General features: G+C 39.0%; 1 protein-coding gene across 1 annotated transcript; it reads right to left on the reverse strand.

Moving 5' to 3' along the window:
• Positions 1-7,525: 7,525 nt before the first annotated feature.
• On the reverse strand, positions 7,526-19,747 carry LIN7C (lin-7 homolog C, crumbs cell polarity complex component). The gene is made up of 5 exons (XM_003910104.4): positions 19,643-19,747; positions 14,716-14,834; positions 14,405-14,476; positions 12,425-12,634; positions 7,526-11,878 (listed from the first exon to the last, which is right to left on the reverse strand). The coding sequence occupies exons 1-5, from the start codon at positions 19,677-19,679 to the stop codon at positions 11,723-11,725; spliced, it is 594 nt and encodes a 197-aa protein (XP_003910153.1). The 5' UTR covers positions 19,680-19,747; the 3' UTR covers positions 7,526-11,722.
• Between the last annotated feature and the right edge of the window lie 427 nt (positions 19,748-20,174).

Consider the following 20,174-nt stretch of genomic DNA (forward strand, 5'->3'; position numbering starts at 1 on the left):
GGTGCTGTATGGAGATTCTGACAAAAGCTACAATAAGCTGCTTAGACACGTTGAGCCCAGGTCCCTGAGTCCACCCCAGACATACCCCAGTGTGAGGAGAAGGGACTGTGGGATTTAGCTGGCACCTTGACAAGTGACTGAATGTCCGTGAGTCTTATTTTTTTTATTGCTCTCCAGCTCCCCGAGCCTGCTGGACTTTATAATACTTGTCACTACCTAAAATTACGTTATTTGTTCTCTTGTTCTTCTGCTTCTCCCACTAGAATATGTGCTCCTTATCAGCAGGATTTTATCTTGTAGACTGCTATATCTATATCTTAAGTACACTGTCCAGTACATAATAGATGCTCAATAAATACATGTTGAGTGAATGAATAAATGAATGAATTAATTTTATGGTATGTACCCAGTAAAACAAGACTCAAAATCAAGCTCATTTTATTGAAATGTATAAAACCATAGCTGATCACTTTCTTCTTCCAATTTTTCCCATTGTCATTTCTTTAGTTAGTTACTTTCACTATCATCAACAGTTAATAAAATGTTATTTCATTATTTTTTAATAAAAAATTTATGTAGAAATAGGGTCTATGTTGCCCGGGCTGGTCTCCAAATCCTGGCCTCAATAAATCCTCCCACCTCAGCCTCTGAAATTGTTGGGATTATAGGCGTGAGCCACTACACCCAGCCTGTTTTTTTTGAATGTTTTTTTTTTTTTCCTATGGAAATAATTCAGATTGCTGCCATTTTCTGTAGCATTCATCGCTTAAAAATTTTTAATTGCTACAACATTCTTTTTATAATTTTGTGATACAAAGTAACAAAGGTAGAAAACAATAGGTGGTATTTTCAGCGTACTAATGCTATTTAATGAAATAATAATACCTGTATGCTGGTGAAGAGATATCAACTTAAAAATATCCAGTTGAATATTCACATAAATATACTAGTTAGATTCATACTCTGCTTTTTTGTTTTCATACACGACTCTAGATTAAAAAAAAAAAAAAAAAACAACTGCAACAAATCCAACAAGAAACCTAAAAAAATTAAAATAAAATGAATGAGAGACAAAATCTTGCTAAAAGTGCAAGGCGGTATTGGTGAAAAATTATGGGTTTTGAGAACAAACTTGGGATTAGAATCTGGTCCATGAGTTAGTATGAGTGTGTAATTATGAATAAGCTATTTGGTGTTTTTGATTCTGTGAAACAGAATAACACCCATCTTATTGGGGGGTATAAGGATTAGATGCAGTGCTTAGTAGATGCTTTATGAAAGGCAGCCATGCATGATTATCAATATTTCTTTTTTTTTTTTTTTTTTTTTGAGACGGAGTCTCGCTCTGTCGCCCAGGCTGGAGTGCAGTGGCCGGATCTCAGCTCACTGCAAGCTCTGCCTCCCGGGTTTATGCCATTCTCCTGCCTCAGCCTCCCGAGTAGCTGGGACTACAGGCACCCGCCACCTCGCCCAGCTAGTTTTTTGTATTTTTTAGTAGAGACGGGGTTTCACCGTGTTAGCCAGGATGGTCTCGATCTCCTGACCTCGTGATCCGCCCGTCTCGGCCTCCCAAAGTGCTGGGATTCCAGGCTTGAGCCACCGCGCCCGGCCGATTATCAATATTTCTGATATTTTAACAAATACCCCCTTTGTGCATAAACTAGTTTATATGTCATCACATGATACAAAATAGTTCACATCAAACCAATTGCATGTTAATGTTATTGAACTTTTAGAACAGTAATGGACTTTAAACTGGTCCCTGACCTTTTTGGCACCAGGGAATGGTTTTGTGGAAGATAATATTTTCCACAGGGGTTGCGGGGGAAGGCGGTGGTTTACGGGGAGATAGGAATGGTTTCAGGATGAAACTGTTCCACCTCAGCTCATCAGGCATTAGATTCTCATAATGAGTAGGCAACTTAGGTCCCTTGCATGCATGCACAGTTCACAATAAGGTTCACGCTCCTATGAGAATCTAATGCCGTCACCGCTGATCTGACAGGAGGCGGAGCTCAGGCGATAATGCTCTCGCATTCCTGCCACTCACCTCCTGGTGTGTAGCCTGGTTCCTAACAGATTTACCAGACACTAACAGATCTGCAGCGTGGAGTTGGGGACCTCAGCTCTAGGACAAAGGTTTTCAAACTGTGCTCAGAGGAACTCCTGTCTGCAGCATGGGACGGTGGGTTGAAGAGGGACAGCCTTCTTGAAACAGCATAGTTCTATATATTAGGCTTTGGCTGAAGAGAGGACTTTTCTAAGGAATAGAGAAATGAAACCAGATTGGAAACTACCAACCTCCCTTATTATACAATCAAGAAAATGAAGACTTAAGGATCATGTTAATGGCAGAACTGGAACATAAGTCCAGTGTTTCTTCCACTACACTTTGTCATTGCTGTTATTTTTTGAGACAGGGTCTCATTCTGTCATCCAGGATGGAGGGCAGTAGCATGATCAGGACTCACAGCAGCCTTGAACTCCCAGGCTCAACTGATTCTCTGCCTCAGCCTCCCCAGTAACTGGGACTACAGGTGTGCACCATGCCTGGCTAACTTTTGTATTTTTTGTAAAGACAGGGTTTCGCCGTGTTGCCCAGGCTGGTCCTGAACTTCTGGGTTCAAACGGTCTGTCTGCCTTGGCCTCTCAAAGTGGTGGGATTACAGGTGTGAGCCACTGTGTCCAGCCCGGCTATTTTTTATTTAAAATTACACAATAGACATTTTAAAAACTAGGTCTTGGTAGCAGTGCACAATTCTTTTTTTTTTTTTTTTTTTTCTGAGACGGAGTCTTGCTCTGTTGCCCAGGCTGGAGTGCAGTGGCACGATCTTGGCTCACTGCAAGCTCAGCCTCCCGGGTTCATGCCATTCTCCTGCCTCAGTCTCCCGAGTAGCTGGGACTACAGGCGCCCACCACCACGCCCGGCTAATTTTTTTTTGTATTTTTAGTAGAGACGGGGTTTCACCACGTTAGCCAGGATGGTCTCGATCTCCTGACCTCGATCTCCGCCTGCCTCGGCCTCCCAAAGTGCTGGGATTACAGGCGTGAATTGCCACGCCCGGCCAAGCAGTGCACAATTCTTCATTTAATTTTGGTTGTTGCAATACCCAAAGAAAGAGAATCTTTGTTCTATTTTTATTTTATTTTATTTATTTTTATTTTTTTGAGACGGACTCTTGCTCTGTGTCCCAGGCTGGAGTGCAGTGGTGCAATCTCGGCTCACTGCAAGCTCCGGCCCCCGGGTTCATGCCATTCTCCTGCCTCAGCCTCCCAAGTAGCTGGGACTACAGGCGCCCGCCACCACGCCCGGCTAGTTTTTTGTATTTTTTTTAGTAGAGACGGGGTTTCACGGTGTTAGCCAGGATGGTCTCGATCTCCTGACCTTGTGATCCGCCCGCCTCGGCCTCCCAAAGTGCTGGGATTACAGGCTTGAGCCACCGCGCCCGGCGTCTATTTTTAAAAATTAGGTGTTACTGTACAAATTTTATCTATTAACATTAGTTGGAACAGTTTTACATAAAAGATGAAAGTAACCTTAATTGTTGTCCTCCACAAACGGTACTTGGCATTTTAATGGCGTGAGCTAATAAAAGATTGACAAGGGTATTGTCCCTTTAGTATTTTGATCCGTTCTAGGACATCTAACATCAAGATCAGTTGATACTGTGTCTACCTGATACACATGTTTGTTTTTATATAGTTCTAATATAAGTTATTGATCTACCTGTGGAATTATGGAAAGCCAGTCAATTCAACAAGGTATAACAAGTCATCATACCATGTTTTAGGCACTGTATTAATAGGGGTACAGTTGTGTCCTTCTTGCTGTCATGTAACTTAAATTCTAATGGAAAAGAAACGATTAAGCATGTTAATATAAACAAGGTTTTGGCTGGGCACGGTGGCTGATGCCTATAATCTCAGCACTTTGGGAGGCCAAGGTGGGTGGATCACCTGAGGTCAGGAGTTCGAGACCAGCCTGACCAACATGGTGAAACCCCATCTCTACTAAAAATACAAAATTAGCTGGGCATGGTGGCATGTCTGTAATCCCAGCTACTTAAGAGACTGAAGCAGGAAGATCGCTTGAACCTGGGAGGCGGAGGTTGCAGTGAGCTTGGATCACGCCACTGACCTCCAGCCTGGGCAACGAGAGTGAAACTGTCTCTCAAAAAAAAAAAAAAAAAACAACAAAAAACCAGAAACAAAAACACCCCAAAAATCAAAAACAACAAGGTGTTGCCATATTAAAGGATGAGGAATCAGCCTTGAGATGGTGAACTTAACAGGCAAAGCAACTTCAGCTGACACCTGAACGAGGGCAGCCAGTTAGTGGAATAACTAGAGGGAAGCCTTCCGGTAAGGGAATAGGCTGTGGAGCAAAACAAATAGGGCGGCGGACCGAGATGAGGCCTGAGAGGAAGTAGGGCATGGATTATGCGGAACCTTTGAGGTCATGGCAAGATATTTGGATTTTATCCTAAGTACAATGCAGAGTTTTAAAGAGGGAGCAACACAATCAGTTCTGACTTACTTAATGCTTGGTACTAGGCCCATGGATCATAAGGAACCTGTACAAACCTTTACAGGCTGAAATGCCCCAGGTCAAAGACAAATCCTCATCTCACTCCAGCTGGAGCAAGGACTGCTGCAGAAACTACTCTCAGTGCTGAAGGAGACAATGCCCTGACCATACCAACTCCTGACAAGTCCCGGGGTTAAGACGCAGCCATGCAGTAACTGCCAACCTAAAGTGAAGAAACAGCTAGGTGCTTAGGTGCTTATGAGTCCAGGGGGCCAACGTGGAGGCACAAGCTCAGTTACACAGCTGCACAGGTGTCCAAGGAAGCATTTCAACCATAGAAAACAAAGAAACCAGCATTCTCCTCACCCCCAAGGGCCAGGAATTTCATCCTTTCTTAGCCAAAGCCACTTCTACTGGAATGTTTTTATCACACATTGGAGAACCAACATTTAATTTTGCTTCTGTACCCAGTTTTGGTAGTGATGCTGCCGAAAGGTGGATTCTCTCACATATCCATTTTCTAGGGCTGGCATAACAAAGTACCACAAACTGGGTGGCTTCAGTGAGTTATTGTTTCACGGTCTGGAGGCTGTTAAGTCCAAGATCAAAGTGTCAGGAGACTTGGTTCCTTCTCAGTGTGAGGGAGAATTTGGTCTATGCCTTTCTTCTTGCTTCTGGGAGTTTGTTGGCAATCTTCAATATTTCTTGATTTGTAGAACCATCACCCCAATCTTTGCCTTCATCTACCCATCGTGTTCTCCCTGGGTGTGCGTCTGTGTTCAAATCTCTCTCAGCTTTTCAAAAAGTATGGTACTAGCCATACTGAATTAGGGCCCACCCAAATGACCTCATTTTAATTGGATTACCCCGTAAAGATTTTATCTCAAAATGAAGTCACATTCTGAGGTACTGGAGGTTAGGACTCCAACCTATCTTAGAGGACCACAATTCAACCCGTAACTCTGTAAAACACAAAGGTTAGATAGTATTTAAAGTCTGGGCTCAAAATTATGTCAAATAAGAGATACCAGGAATAACTTCCTTCTACATGGTTTGATTGCATTTCTTTGTCAAATAAAAAACAAACACAAAATTAGTTTTGGGTTTTTAATACTCTCTGATGAAATGAATTACTTCCAGTAACTGCCATACACAGGAAACTTACCTGCTGCAGTGGCTAAAATTTCTATCCCTATTGGTTAGAATGAGAAATCATCCACAGGTTCTTACCTAGAGATAACTCTAAAAACACCAAATCTTTTTTTTTTTTTTTTTTTGAGATGGGGTTTCTGTTGCCCAGACTGGAGTGTAGTGGTGCTATCTCAGTTCAGTGCAATCTCTGCCTCCTGGGCTCAAGCAATTCTCATGAGAACCTCAGCTTCCCTAGTAGCTAGGACTACAGGGACGTGCCACCACACCTGGCTAATTTTTGTACTTTTATTGAGACAGAGTCTCACTCTGTTGCCTAGGCTGCAGTGCAGTGGTGAAATCTTAGCTCACTGCAACCTCTGGCTTCCGGGTTCAAGCAATTCTCCTGCCTCGGCCTCCCAAGTAGCTGGGATTACAGGAACATGCCACTATGCCTGGCTTATTTTTGTATTTTCAGTAGAGACAAGGTTTCGCCATGTTGGCCAGGCTGGTCTTGAACTCCTGACCTCAAGTGATCCACCCTCCTTGGCCTCCCAAAGTGTTGGGATTACAGGCGTGAGCCACTATGCTGGGCCTCAATTTTTGTCTTTTTAGTAGAGACGGGTTTTTGCCATGTTGCCCAGGCTGGTCTCAAACTCCTGGGCTTAAGCGATCCACCTGCCTCAGCCTCCCAAAGTGCTGGGATTACAGGTGTGAGCCACTGCACCTGGCCCCAAAACACCAAATCTTGATGTTTGGTGATTTTAAATATACATATTGTGGTGTCCAAATAGACCCTGTCACAAAATAAAAAAAAAAAAAAAAAAAAGATTTGATGTTTTTAAAGTTGTCTCTAGGTAAGAAAGTGTGGATGACTTCTCATTCTAACCAACAGGTGTAGTTTATGAGAATTAGGAGAGGTCTTACATATACCTTATTGAAATGAAGCATTTGTCCCTTTAAAATTTAAACCTCAAAAAAATAAAATCGATAAATGGGTTCTGTATGAATTTACCTTTTGCTCTGTATATAAAGTAAATCTTAAAGATTCCATCAGGGAGATTATCTGCCACTAATAAATACATGTACAAAATATGGGTCAGTAATTGATTATATTAAAATCAGAATAATCAAAATAATGAATATAACAAAACCCAACTCGAAAAATTTAGCAAATGGATACTCTGGTCTACGAAAGTTTTGAAAAAACTGAGTCTTAACACTAAATGCTTTTTGTTGTTCCGTGGCTGCATGGCACATTTCCACACTTTTTTAAAGTTAATGGTGGTGATGCCTTGTACTAACACCTAGTCCAGCAGTCTACTATCTCTAGAACTAGGTTGTTGCCTTACAGTTTAACAAATCCTTACTTGGACTTATTTTCCAATGATTTTCATTTGAATATGGCCTCAATCCTCAAAGTTCCAATTTAAAAATTCTGAGTTTCTTTGACCAAAATAGAAATTTGATAATTTCTTATGAATCTTATTCTTCTAAAGTTTTTAAGCATAAAGGCTGTTTTCTAAACATCAAAAATAAAAACTTGCTAATTTTAATTTTTTGACCAGAATTATTTCCTTTAGCTCATAAGGTTCTGAAGCTATTTTACATGAACAAAAGCAAACACAAACAGTATTTACTATGCCAGGCACCTTTTTAAGGGCCTTACAGAAAATGGCATGACACTTACAGGTATTTTTATTACCAATGACAGGTGAGGGAACTAAGGCACAAAGAAATCAAGCAATTTGTTTTAAGGTGACACACGGTAATGGTGGAACTGGGATTGAAACCAGAGTTGTCTGGCTTCAGAATCTGTGCTCTCAATCACATGTCATATTGCCACTCTCGAAATAACACAAGAAAATGTTTTTTTTTTTTTTAATTTTATGAAAGACAAACCAAAATATAGAAATTCAAAGTTTCATTTCGGCAGCCACCATGAATTATGCTTTTTTATACATAGCTTTCCCAAAAATTATCTATTGTGTAGTTATATCAACTTTTTTCAATTCCAAAGAACGAGGACATAACTCATACAAATTTATTTTAAATATGCCTTAAAATCAGAATTAAATTGATAAATGAATTAATCTATTGAAAAAGTGCCATTTTACATCCATTCTGGGTATTACCACAAATTTTAAAAGTAGAAGCATAGTATTTGCCAGTATTTTTAAAAACCGAGTCAATACAAATTAGTCTCAAAGTTCTTGAAAATTAGTAAGTAATTTTTCCCACTACTTAACCATAACTGGAATAACCTTTGAAGAAACACTACCAGCAAACTTTAGACAACAATTATAAAACCAGATTGTTGGCAGAGGACACAACAAAATGTAGGTTAGAAAATTCATAAACATACATTTATTCAGGAAATACAATTACTAGAATCCTTGATATTTCAATGATCATTCCACATTATAAAATATTCACAAACATGTAGTTTTTAAAGTCGTCATGCTGACATTCTTTTTGGATAAGCCATAACCATTTCTTCTATTAAATGCTATAATATCCATTTTAATTGTAAACAAAGTACTTGAGCCAAACTACTTAAGTACTTGAGCAAAAGAACTTTAAAAATCTTAGAGGAGGAGGACAATGATATTTTTTAAAAACATATTTGAGGCTGGGCATGGTGGCTCATGCCAGTAATTCCAGCACTTTGGGAGGCCGCGGGGGGTGAATCATGAGGTCAGGAGATTGAGACCTTCCTGGCTAACATGGTGAAACCCCGTCTCTACTAAAAATACAAAAAAATTAGCTGGGCGTGGTGGCACACGCCTGTAGTCCCAGCTACTTGGGAGGCTGAGGCAGGAGAATCGCTTGAACTGCCTTGAGGCGGCGGAGGTTGAAGTGAGCTGAGATTGCACCACTGCATGCCAGCCTGGGCAACAGAACAAGACTCCGTCTCAAAAAAAAAAAAACAAAAGAAACAAAAAAACCAAAAACATGTTTGAATCATCAAATCCTAAAGAACTAGGCTGTTATAATCTACTACTACACTAACAAATCAAGTGCTCACATTAAGATAGCACATAAATTAACGACAATACTGCTCATCTGCAATTTTTAAACATGCTTTCTCAAGTAACAGACACGTATTCTTGTAAGTTTTAAAGGCAAAGGGGGCAGATTGATGACAGACATAAAAAGCTCACATTTAAACTACTGGTAGATTTTATTTAAAAAAAAAAAAGAAGAAAAAAAAAAGATAAGACTGTAATTACTTCCCAAATAAGAAATGCCAAGTACCTTTTATTCCTAAAGAAATTACTTGGCCAGGTGCAGTGGCTCAGGCCTATAATCCTAATGCTTTGGAAGGCTGAGGTGGAAGCCAAAGAGTTTCAGGCTGCAGTGAACTATGATCATACCACTGTGTTCCAGCCTGGGAGACAAAGCAAGATCCTGTCTCTTTAAAAAAACAAAAAACAAAAAACTAAGAAATATAATTAATCATTAAGTAGCTGCAAATTAAACTGTTCTATTCTGATACTTCCTGACAGTGTCCAGTGTAATCAGATCATTTTATAATGGGTTCTCAACCCTAGGTGTCCTTTAGAACCACTTGGAAAGCTTAAAAAAAAAAAAAAAAAGTGGTTTTGATGTAGTTGTTACGGAATAGGACCCAGGTATCAATTTTTTAAAGCTCTGCTGGGCTTTCTAATATGTAGCTAAGATTGAGAATCACTAAGTCAACACATTTTGATATATCAAGAAAATAAATGGAAATGGGGGTGATAATTTATATTTGTAATTGACAAACATCTATCATATACTATGTACCTAGTTTTATTCATGAATCATCCATTTCTAAGATAAAAATTCCCATCATTTCCTCAGTGCACTAAACCACCACTGTACATCTCTGGCAATGAATGACTGTATTTTTCTATGGTCAAGATTTAAAATTCTGGGATACATTATGAAAACTGCATTAATGAAAACAACTACTGCTATTCATGCTCAACAGTAGCAAGCTAAACTACTATATTTGGCTCCTTTGAGCTACCCTTATTTTAGGAATTATAAATAGGTGTCAACCCACACAAAGAACAGATTGGGATTACCGTAGGGAAAAAAAAATAGCTTACTCAACTTACTAAAAGTTTCAACACCAAAAAAGATTTAACTTGGCCGAAAGTTCTTAAACAGCTGAGACACAGACCCAGGAAACTATAATTTATAATGAAACGTTGATACATCCGTAAAAGCTATTGCAGCTGTAGCTATACTAAAATAAGATTTCTTCAGGGTTTACTTAACCTGAAATGCAAGAATACAAGCATAACAATAATATTACTGTTTTTATATGCACCAATACCTCTCTTTAATATATAAAGCTCTACAACAAATACCTCTAATAATTTTACAATTAAATTAAGTCCATACTTCTATACTACTTTGGTCTCAACATTTTTAAAACATCAATTAATTTTGAAAATATACAATTTAACAACATGATCCTATCAATAACAAGCACATTTTGCAGTGGATTAAAGACACATTCAACCATGCAATCCAGTGTTCAATACCTAAATGATAAATAACAATGCCGATTGACTTTTGTTTTGAAAAATCATTGAAAACTGGAATAATCATCTGAGACTCACTCACAGAGATCACAAACATGCAGATAAAAGCATACTATTCTTCCTGAAGGAATGTTACAAAATGCCCACTCTTTTATACAAGGTCAATAACGATGCCAAATTACTTATATTTTTCAATCCATCATCTTCTAACATTTGTCACTTAAGTTTTTCTTAAAGTACACATGTTCCTGTAAGTTGTGAGAGAAAATGAACCTCAACTCTCAGTCTTTAAGACCTCAGTCACAGTCACACACTAATAGCTGCCTTTTAGTGAAATAGTGACATCCAGTGGACAAATGAAATATTTCTCAAATTCCCATATTTGAATCATAAACAAAAGGTGCATCTCTAAATCCAACAATTTTAGTATGAGTTCCTACTTATTTTGATGGAATCTACAGATTCTCATGAAAACATCACATCATAATTTCTATGTATCTTAAATATATCCTCTTTTCTTCCTAAAATCAATTATTTAAATTGAGCTAGTAAGAATGTCTACTCTCGAAGCTAGTGAGGTTAACGGTATTACTTTTCCTTTTTTGCTTCAGCTACTTCCCACCACAAAATAACTGGTTTCTCTCTAGGAATGGAAGGACCAAAATATAGGGGAAATACTGTGCATTTAAATAAAAATGAATAGTATTTAAAATAAATTGCAAAAGATGAAATCTGAACCTGTTTTGCATTTATAATTTGATGTATTGTTGAATATAAATAGGGATGTAATAAGTAATGCTATCGATTACATCCTCTTGCTTCAATGTTCAAATATTAAGAATACATCCTTTAGCAATGATTGTTTCAGTGTTTAAAAACTTACTTTTAAAAATCAATATAAATGAATATCCATTATATATTATGCTTAAGTAAAAGTGAAAAAACTTGCACTGGGCTGAGTCATGATTTACCACTGGTTTTATATATATTGTGTGTGTGTTCAAAGTACAAAATGCAGCAATGATGTTAACATTGACGGTGTAATGAACTGCTTAGGTGAGACTGTTATGTTTAACTTCTTGGAAAACTGTAAAGAAATTTCACAGGTTAAAAAAAACAGAGTAAGCAAAAAAAGAATTGGAGAACTTTACTTTTAAATCAGCAGCCAAATGAAGAAAACTTTTCCTTTCTAAAAAAAGATTAAGAATGTAAAAGTACATTTTAATATTAAAAAAGCATTTTAAAAAATCTATAACAACTTTATGACAAAATCTGCATTTGAAAAAGGCCTGTAAAAACAGTAGGACAGAATTGCCCTCATCACCTTTTACTTTTTCTTGTCAGAAAAAAGTGTATGCATCTCTAGAACCATAAATGATGTTAAAATAGGCATTTATAAAATGGCAAGGAGAATTTCATGATAAATTTGTTTGTTTTCTTACAATCATTGGCATTGCAGCCATTAGTAAGTCACAAGGAAAACTTCTCTAGCTAAAATGCAAAATGAAATATCAAGTTTTGAAATGTATTAGGTCTGTTGCCTGCGTTTTGCTGATCTCATTTTTTCAAAGCGCGACTCCATTTCTTCTAAGACTTTGGGTGTATATCGCACCACTAATTTAACCTTTCCTTGTGCAGCTTTCAGCAGTTCTACAGCTTTTTCATGATGTTCTCCTTCAACACTCTAGGGGAAAAACAAACAAACAACCATACACTAAGTTTTGAAAGTAACTCAAAATGCAAAAATTATTAAAATATATATAAGGAAGAAAGTTTTAATGTTATATTATTCCAACATTATAAAACTAAGAAATAATCCTGCCTTACCATTTTAATCTATATGAAATCCTCTCTTACATATATTCTGTTTATAATCTAAAAACTGGCTTTTAAGTTCCAAATAATTAACATATCAATCTATATGCCTTATTATGTCAGTAGATCAAGCAATTGCCGTAAGAGTAAAATTAGGGTAGACTTCTGATTTAATGTATTGCCTTTAATAAAGAGCTTATGTCATAAAAATTACATACACTAAGCACTGCTAATTTACACTGCAAAATACACTTACAGTGCTTAAAAAAAAAAGGATCACTGTATTAATAGTACTGCCTAGGATTCCCTCAAGGCATTTATAAACCACAAGTTTCTTAGGTTTCTCCTACAACTCAAATACGCCCCCAGGTGGTCACAACAGATCACTACAAATAGAAATAAAATTCATCCTTACCACGCCATTAACAGAGAGGAGTTGATCTCCACGTTTGAGGCCCCCATGTCTATCAGCAATTCCACCTGGAATTATTCGAGATATATAGATTGGAGAATTTTGTTCTTTGCCTCCCATAATATTGAATCCAAGGCCCTCTTCTGTTTTTGGTAGCTCAACAACTCGAGGATGAGAATGTCCTTCACTGGCAGCAAATGCAGCAACAGTAGCCTGAAAGCAAGTTTTACGTATTAAAAGTATGACTTTTATTTACTTTGGTTCTTATGTCTCTTTAGCTGAGATTACAGGCACCTGCCACCACGCCCGGCTAATTTTTTGTATTTTCAGTAGAGACAGGGTTTCACCGTGTTAGCCAGGATGGTCTTGATCTCCTGACCTCGTGATCTGCCCACCTTGGCCTCCCAAGTGCTGGGATTACAGGCGTGAGCCACCGCACCTGGCCTCTTTTTAAAAACTACTTTTGAGCACGTATTTTTGACATTTGAATACTCACAAATTCACTGGTGACTCTGAGAAGGTAAGCTAAACAGAAGGTATTTTAGAGATGACAAATGAATAATTCTGAGTTACACAGGAAATGTTATGATTTTTCAGGTCATTCCTAGCCCATCCAGCACCCAGTCTCAGTCTTTGGTGCAGTCCCATATGCACAGGGCTTGGCAAGCAGACTTGCTGGGCAGATGCACATTATACATGGTAAGGAGGAAAACCCCTCCCCCACCATGCCAGCAGCCCTGAGCTTTAGATCGGGATTGCCCAACTCCTTCAGGAGCCTCTGTGCAGGACACAACCTACCTATATAATCAACATGGAGTTGTCCCTATATGTAATCATTTTGGCTTCTACACTATTTGTACCATATACTAAATATCTAAGATATCAAGAAATAACTCAATAATGAGAAAAAGAGAGGTACATATAGCCAATCTGAATGTTTTTGTTGCTTTAGTTAACTAGTCACAACTAAAAATCCCCATAGAAGATGAAACAGAGCCATATCTTATTTAAAGCTCAAATTTAGACTAATCCAAACTAATTATAAAGTTGAGATTTTGTTTCACTTTGCTTTTAAGGGTAATTGTCTAGTACCTTTTTTTTTGTGATGGATCACAAAAATGGGGAGGAAGAAAGAAATCAAGATTTACTGAATACCTGTTATCTTCAAAGAAATCAAGATTTACTGAACACTCGTTATCTTTGAAGAAATGAAGATTTACTGAATACCCGTTATCTAAGGCTCAGAAATTCAGTAGGCTATCAAAGTCACACAACTCAGCAATTAAAACCATGTTTCTCTGGTCTTTTCTACACTGACAAACTACATCCACGTGTTTAAGCATTTGTATTCAACAAAGAATCCACCATTTCCTTCTGAGAGCCAGTAACTATCCATAAAAAATTATCTGCTGATGATTAATTTAAGTCACCGACTGCTGGTATTATCCTGTTCAAACCACCTATCATGAATAGTGAGGTCAATACCTAAATTATTTGCGGAAAACAATGGCACAGAAATGCAGATAATGTAAAGAAGAAAGCACAAATCAGCTCAGGGTAGTACCACAGCTCTATCATATGCTATTTGTGTGGTTTGGGGCAAATAACCTCACGCTTCCTCATCAATAAGACGAGGATAGTAATTCATATCTTAAAATTATGATTAGATTTTGTATAATGAATATTATATAGTATCATATATGTAACATATACAACACAATTATATATTGCACGATATTGTATGCAAGTACATTTCTATTGCATTATCTAAACTGCGTAACATAGCTTATGTAAAGCTATTTATCATGGACCATTTATGTAAAGCCAGTAGAAACAAATGTCTTCTTAGTACTTGAGAAATTTGGTGTAGCTTGAAAGATACATGTTAGTCTTCAAAGTAAGTTTATTACGAATTTAATAATTGCATATTTTAAACTTCTAATTTATGAAGAATTCTCACTTTTGGTAAACAAAAAAATTTACCTTTGCAGTAGCGTTTGCTCTCACTTCGGGACTGCTACTGATGTCCACAGTCTCATAGACATGTTCATATACCTGTAAAAGCCAAAGTTATATCTCAGAATATACCACGCTTGAGTTCTCTGTGAAGTTAAAATTTCAGGCAAAGTTATGCATCTTTATAAAATGTTTTTTCTATCAGAAATTCCAAAAATGAAAGGGATTGGTTTTAACGTTTTCTGAAGTTTTTCTTAAGAAATTTTGAACGCAAATTTAGAGTATTATCTGACCTAATTAACTCAAATTTTTAGTAAATTTTAAAGATGTTTACTCACCTCTCTCACAGCATTGCAGAACTCACTTTGAAGGACTCTTTGCAAAGCCTGAAGTTTCTGTGGTGGTACTTCTCCACTCCTTTGTAGTTTTTCCAATAATTCAATTGCTCTACAAATATCTAGAGTTAAACACACACACAGATAATTTTCTCGAAGGGTTTTCTCAATGCCTATGTAACAGTGTAGCACTTAGGATTCATTCTTCAACGGCTAATAATATACAGACAATAGTGGGGAAAAAAGCATTAAATTTGCACATGTGTTTGGTGGGGAGGAGACTGTGCGTGTGTACACACATGAAGGGTGAGAATGTAAAATGTAAGAACACTAAATTTTACAGTAGATAGGAAAAACTACTGAGATTACAGAAGCATAAAGTAAGACCTTGGAGAAACACAGGCAAATTGAACACAAAATACCAAATGTCATCAGAAAGGACTGCGACTCAAATGTGACCATTACATGAACATTGTACTGCTTCAGAAAAGCTAGCAATATTGTCAGAAACCAGTCAACAAAAATTTACCAAATTATCATTATTAGTAACCAAAGCACTGAACAGTACAAGGCACTATAAGCTAGTAAAATCACTGATCATTTCTTGAAAGAAACATGATACACAGGTAGATAACCATTAAAGAGCAGATGCAGTGAGTGGCAGGGACACATTTAAAACAACCGTAAAAATGCAAAAACAAGCAGTACAAATGAACTAAACTGATTTTTTTTCACCTTAATTAACATTGTTAATTCAAACAAGCTTAAACACTTATGTTTATGAAAGAGAAAAATAAAAACAATTAGCTTTGTCGATCTGGTCTCAATACCACCTGTGTGACCTTGGGCAAGTTACATGACTTCCTTATGTCTCAGTTTCTTTCACTGTAAAATGGAAATAACAGTACCTTCCATATAAGGGTTACGAGGAAGAGTTATGAGTTCAGTTAACGACTGAACCACACAATACATAAAAAAGGGCTCAGCAAGCAAAAATGTTATGTTACACTGGTACCAATTAATCATAAGAAATACTGGCTGGGCATAGTGGCTTATGCTTGTAATCCCAGCACTTTGGGAAGCCGAGGTGGGTGGATCACCTGAGGTCAGGAGTTCAAGACCAGCCTGGCCAACATGGTGAAACCCCATCTCTAATAAAAAACAAAAAAAAAACCCAAAAAAAACAAAAATTAGCCAAGCATGGTGGCAGGTGCCTGTAATCCCAGCTACTTGGGAGACCGAGGCAGGAGAAAGCGCTTGATCCCGGGAGGCAGAGGTTGCAGTGAGCTGAGATTGTGCCACTGCACTCCAGTCTGGGTGAAAAGAGTGAAACTCCATCTCCAAAAAAAAATAAATGCCAACCAAACCAAAAAAACCCTAAGAGGTTGTATACATTTATAGAAATGTATGAAGCATGTTAGGGGATTCCCATTGAGAAGTGCGAGGATAAATGTTATGAATTGAGACATTTTTAGAAGATTCAGGAGGTCAGCTATAATACTGTTAACTATCTCTACTTTTTTTTTTTCCAAAAACTGTTTTTGTACAGTTTCTGTACCCCAGGTACTATAGTGCCCAGTATTCCATTACTGCTTTGCTTCCTTTTGACTTAAGTAGAAGATGTTTCTGATTTCATGTTATACTCAAGGACTAGAAATTTTTCTTTATATAGTATGGCCTTCTTCGTGTTTGCAGATAGAAAACTATGAATAAATGCAGTAAAGAAAGATATTTATTTATTTGAGAGGGAGTCTCACTCTGTCACCCAGGCTGGAGTGCAGTCGCGCAATCTTCACTCACTGCAACCTCTGCCTCCCAGGTTCAAGAGAGTCTCTTGCCTCAGCCTCCTGAGTAGCTGGGATTACAGGGGTCCACCACCACGCTCGGCTAATTTTTGTATTTTTAGTAGAGACGGGGTTTCACCCTGTTGGTCAGGCTGGTCTGGAACTCCAGACCTCATGATCCACCCACCTTGGCCTCCTGAAGTGCTGGGATTACAGGAGTGAGCCATCAAGCCCGGCTGAAAGATAATTTATTTATTTATTTATTTGAGACGGAGTCTCCCTCTATTGCTGAGGCTGGAGTGCAGTGGTATGATCTTGGCTCACTGCTACCTCCGCCTCCAGGGTTCAAGTGATTCTTGTGCCTCAGTCTCCCGAGTAGCTGGGACTACAGGTACCTGCCACCACGCCCACTTAATTTTTGTATTTTCAGTAGAGACAGGGTTTCACCATGTTGGCCAGGCTAGTCTCAAACTCCTGACCTCAACTGATCTGCTCGCCTCGGCCTCCCAAACTGCTGGGATTACAGGCATGAGCCACTGCGCCTGGCCAGAAAACAAATTTTTAAATTTGTGGTAAAGAAAGCTTAAACTTAAAAAGTTAATCAAATGCAATGGAAACAAATAGACCTTCACCATTCTGATTTCCCATCACCAGAATGACTGATAAATGGGGACTGTTGGTTCATCAATTATTTTGATTTATAAAGTTATAATATGTAAGTCATATAAAAATTTCCAATGAAGAAAAAAAAACGGGAAAAAAATAAAATGCTTTTGACTAAATCTAAAATGTAGCTAACATGTGCTCAAATTTGTGTTTCATTAGATCATAGTTTGATGATTTAGAAGGCACTCTAAATCATATGTGATCAGGTACTGTATTGTAATTGTACTGTAGGATTTTCTGCTGTAAGATTGTTGGGAGTGTTTGTTAATAGAGTCTGTTAGAATTGTAAACAAGAATCAGAGGTGATGTAATCTGACTTTCTTACCCTGCTAAATGGCAACGACTAGTACAGCTGTCTCAGTAACTGTGGGGAATTCATCAGGACCTTCTTCAGATACCACAGATACCAAGATCTGCAGATGTTCAAGTCTCCGATATAAAATGATGTAGTATTTGCATATAACCTTATGCATATCCCCCCTCCATACTTTAAATAATCTCTAGATTACTTACAATATCTGATGCTATGTAAATAGTTGTTATATCACATTGTTTAGGGAATAAGGACAAGAAAAAAATGTACATGTTCTATACAGACACGATTTTTTTCTCTGAGTATTTTCAATCTGCAGTTGGCTGAAATGTGGAACCCATGCATATGGAGGGCTAACTGTAATTCATCCTAAGGGGCTGAGCCTTCTACTGAAGAATGGAAAAGAAGTCTGTTAACAGCAAAAAACAAAGCCATGACTATCAAAACTAAATGCCACAGAAGTTCCACATTTTGTGTTGCATTTAAAAATACAAAGACCGGTCGGGCGCTGTGGCTCACGCCTATAATCCTAGCACTTTGGGAGGCCGAGGCGGGCGAACTGCCTGAGCTCAGGAGTTCGAGACCAGCCTGGGCAACACGGTGAAACCCCGTCTCTACTAAAATACAAAAAATAGCCGGGCGTGGTGGTGTGCGCCTGTAGTCCCAGCTACTCGGGAGACTGAGGCAGGATAATTGCTTGATCACGGGAGGCGGAGGTTGCAGTAAGCCGAGATCGCACCACTGCACTCCAGCCTGGGCGACAAAGCAAGACTACGTCTCCAAACAGCAACAACAAAAACACAGAAGACCACCAATATGTTAGAATCTTAACAACTAGCTTTCAAAGAAGAAACCTACTCCTGTTAACACCAAACAGATTTGTTCCCATCCATAAAACACAGTGCTACTGTGCTCAAGAGGAAGATGTCACAGACTTAGGCCTAACTCGGCAAGTCTTCCCAGAGTAGCTAGTCCTCTAAAATGATGCTTTAATTGGCTTAAGGGTAAGAATCTCATTTACAGTGAGACTTCCAAATGGTGAACACAGTAAAGAGCAAATCAGCAACATTAAGTGCACATTTCTTTGTGGGAAGGCATTAGGAAAGAAGTTTTTCTAAGTACAGTAATTCTAAAAATGTGTTTTCTTAGGGAACAATAGTAGTATTTAGACTGTAACTGCAAATGTTAATATGTGCAATATAATTTCAGTCTCCATCCTATAATTTTTTTTTCTTTAACCACAAGTACTCAAAATGTTTATTTGTACTTCTCAACTCCTATCAATGATTTCTAATGCTGGTGCATGAAAAGCATGCTTGAAATTGTTTGAAATAAAGGATTAGGGACAGAGTGGAATGCTGGAAATCTGTAAAAGGACTGGAAACGCTGGAATGCTGGAAATCTGGTAGGCGCATAGCCAGTTATTTTCACAGGCTTCTCTAAAAAAAAATCACTCCGAAGAGGAGGTTTTATTTTCCTTGGCAGTCTGCTCTAGGAAGCAATCAGCCAACCAGTTTGCAATTGTAGGGTTTGCAAGAAATGAAAAACACTGCACCTGCAAGCGTTTTAGCATCTACCACTATTCTGCTTACTTACGTAACCTCCTTCCCAAGACCAAGTGAGTAGGATTGTTTTAAAGCAACCTCTCCATTTCTAGGAGGGGCACAAAAGCTAGCAAATACCCCAACCCAAATACAAGCGATGTTGTGGAAAAAGTAATGAAGGAGTATGTGTGTAAACAAGGGGGAAGGGAGGTTCTGTTGAATTGTACCGTGTGTGTTCTCATGTTGTACAGGCATTGAGTGTAGTCTGTGTGAACCGGGTGTGTGACGTTTGCTTTTCGGGTATATGGGTCTCTGAATGCTGCTTCTGCTGTGCCCACCAAGGGAGCGCGTGTGCGGCGTGTGTCTGCGAAGCGGGCAGGTTGTGTTTAGTTGTGCTGTGCTTCGGAACAGTCCGTGTGAACAGAGGAGAGCTTAGAGTAACAGTTGAAATACCGTAAGCGCCCTCACTAAAGCCAGGCACAGAACAACGGTGGCCTCTGGCGCCGGCACAAGGGATAGCCTGGCTCCGGATCTCAGAGCCTGGGTCACTCCTCCTCCCCTCCAGCGACACAGCACTCTCCCAACCCTTCCACCAACCTCGGCCGAGCCTCGGCTGCACTCACCCCTCTCCAGTCGCACGGGTTCCCCTAACGCCGCCATCTTCTCCCTAGCCCACAGACCCACAGGAAATGACGACAGAAGGGCTGAGGTGGAGGGGCGGGGCCTAGAGGAAGCCGGAAAAGTGAGTACCGGCTAGTATCGCGAGATCAGGAGGGTGGCCGAGGGTGTCGCCGGGGCCATCAGGGTAAGGGTACCTGGACTTGCGGCTTTTGAGGTCGGCCTGGCTCCGCTCCTTCCGCGGTGGCGAGGTCCCCCGGCCTCCTAGGGTTGGAAAGAGCTGCTTTCATGACTCTCGTTCGCTGCCTCGGGCTTCCCTTATCCGAATCGCTTCGAACCCTTGGCTCCGCGTAGAGGAGTCAAGCCTGGATTCTAGTCCCACCTTGCCCATTAGCAGCTCTGTGATCTGGGACTGTTCTCTTACCCTCTCTCAGTCTCAGTTTCCGCCTCTCTACAACGAGAGGTCCTATCTCTTAGGTCCTTCCAATTTTTAAACTCTGGGATGTGGTGGCAATTAAATATGTAATGACGTTGTCA

This window comes from Papio anubis, chromosome 12 (genome assembly GCF_008728515.1).
Source record: "Papio anubis isolate 15944 chromosome 12, Panubis1.0, whole genome shotgun sequence".
NCBI lineage: Eukaryota > Metazoa > Chordata > Mammalia > Primates > Cercopithecidae > Papio > Papio anubis.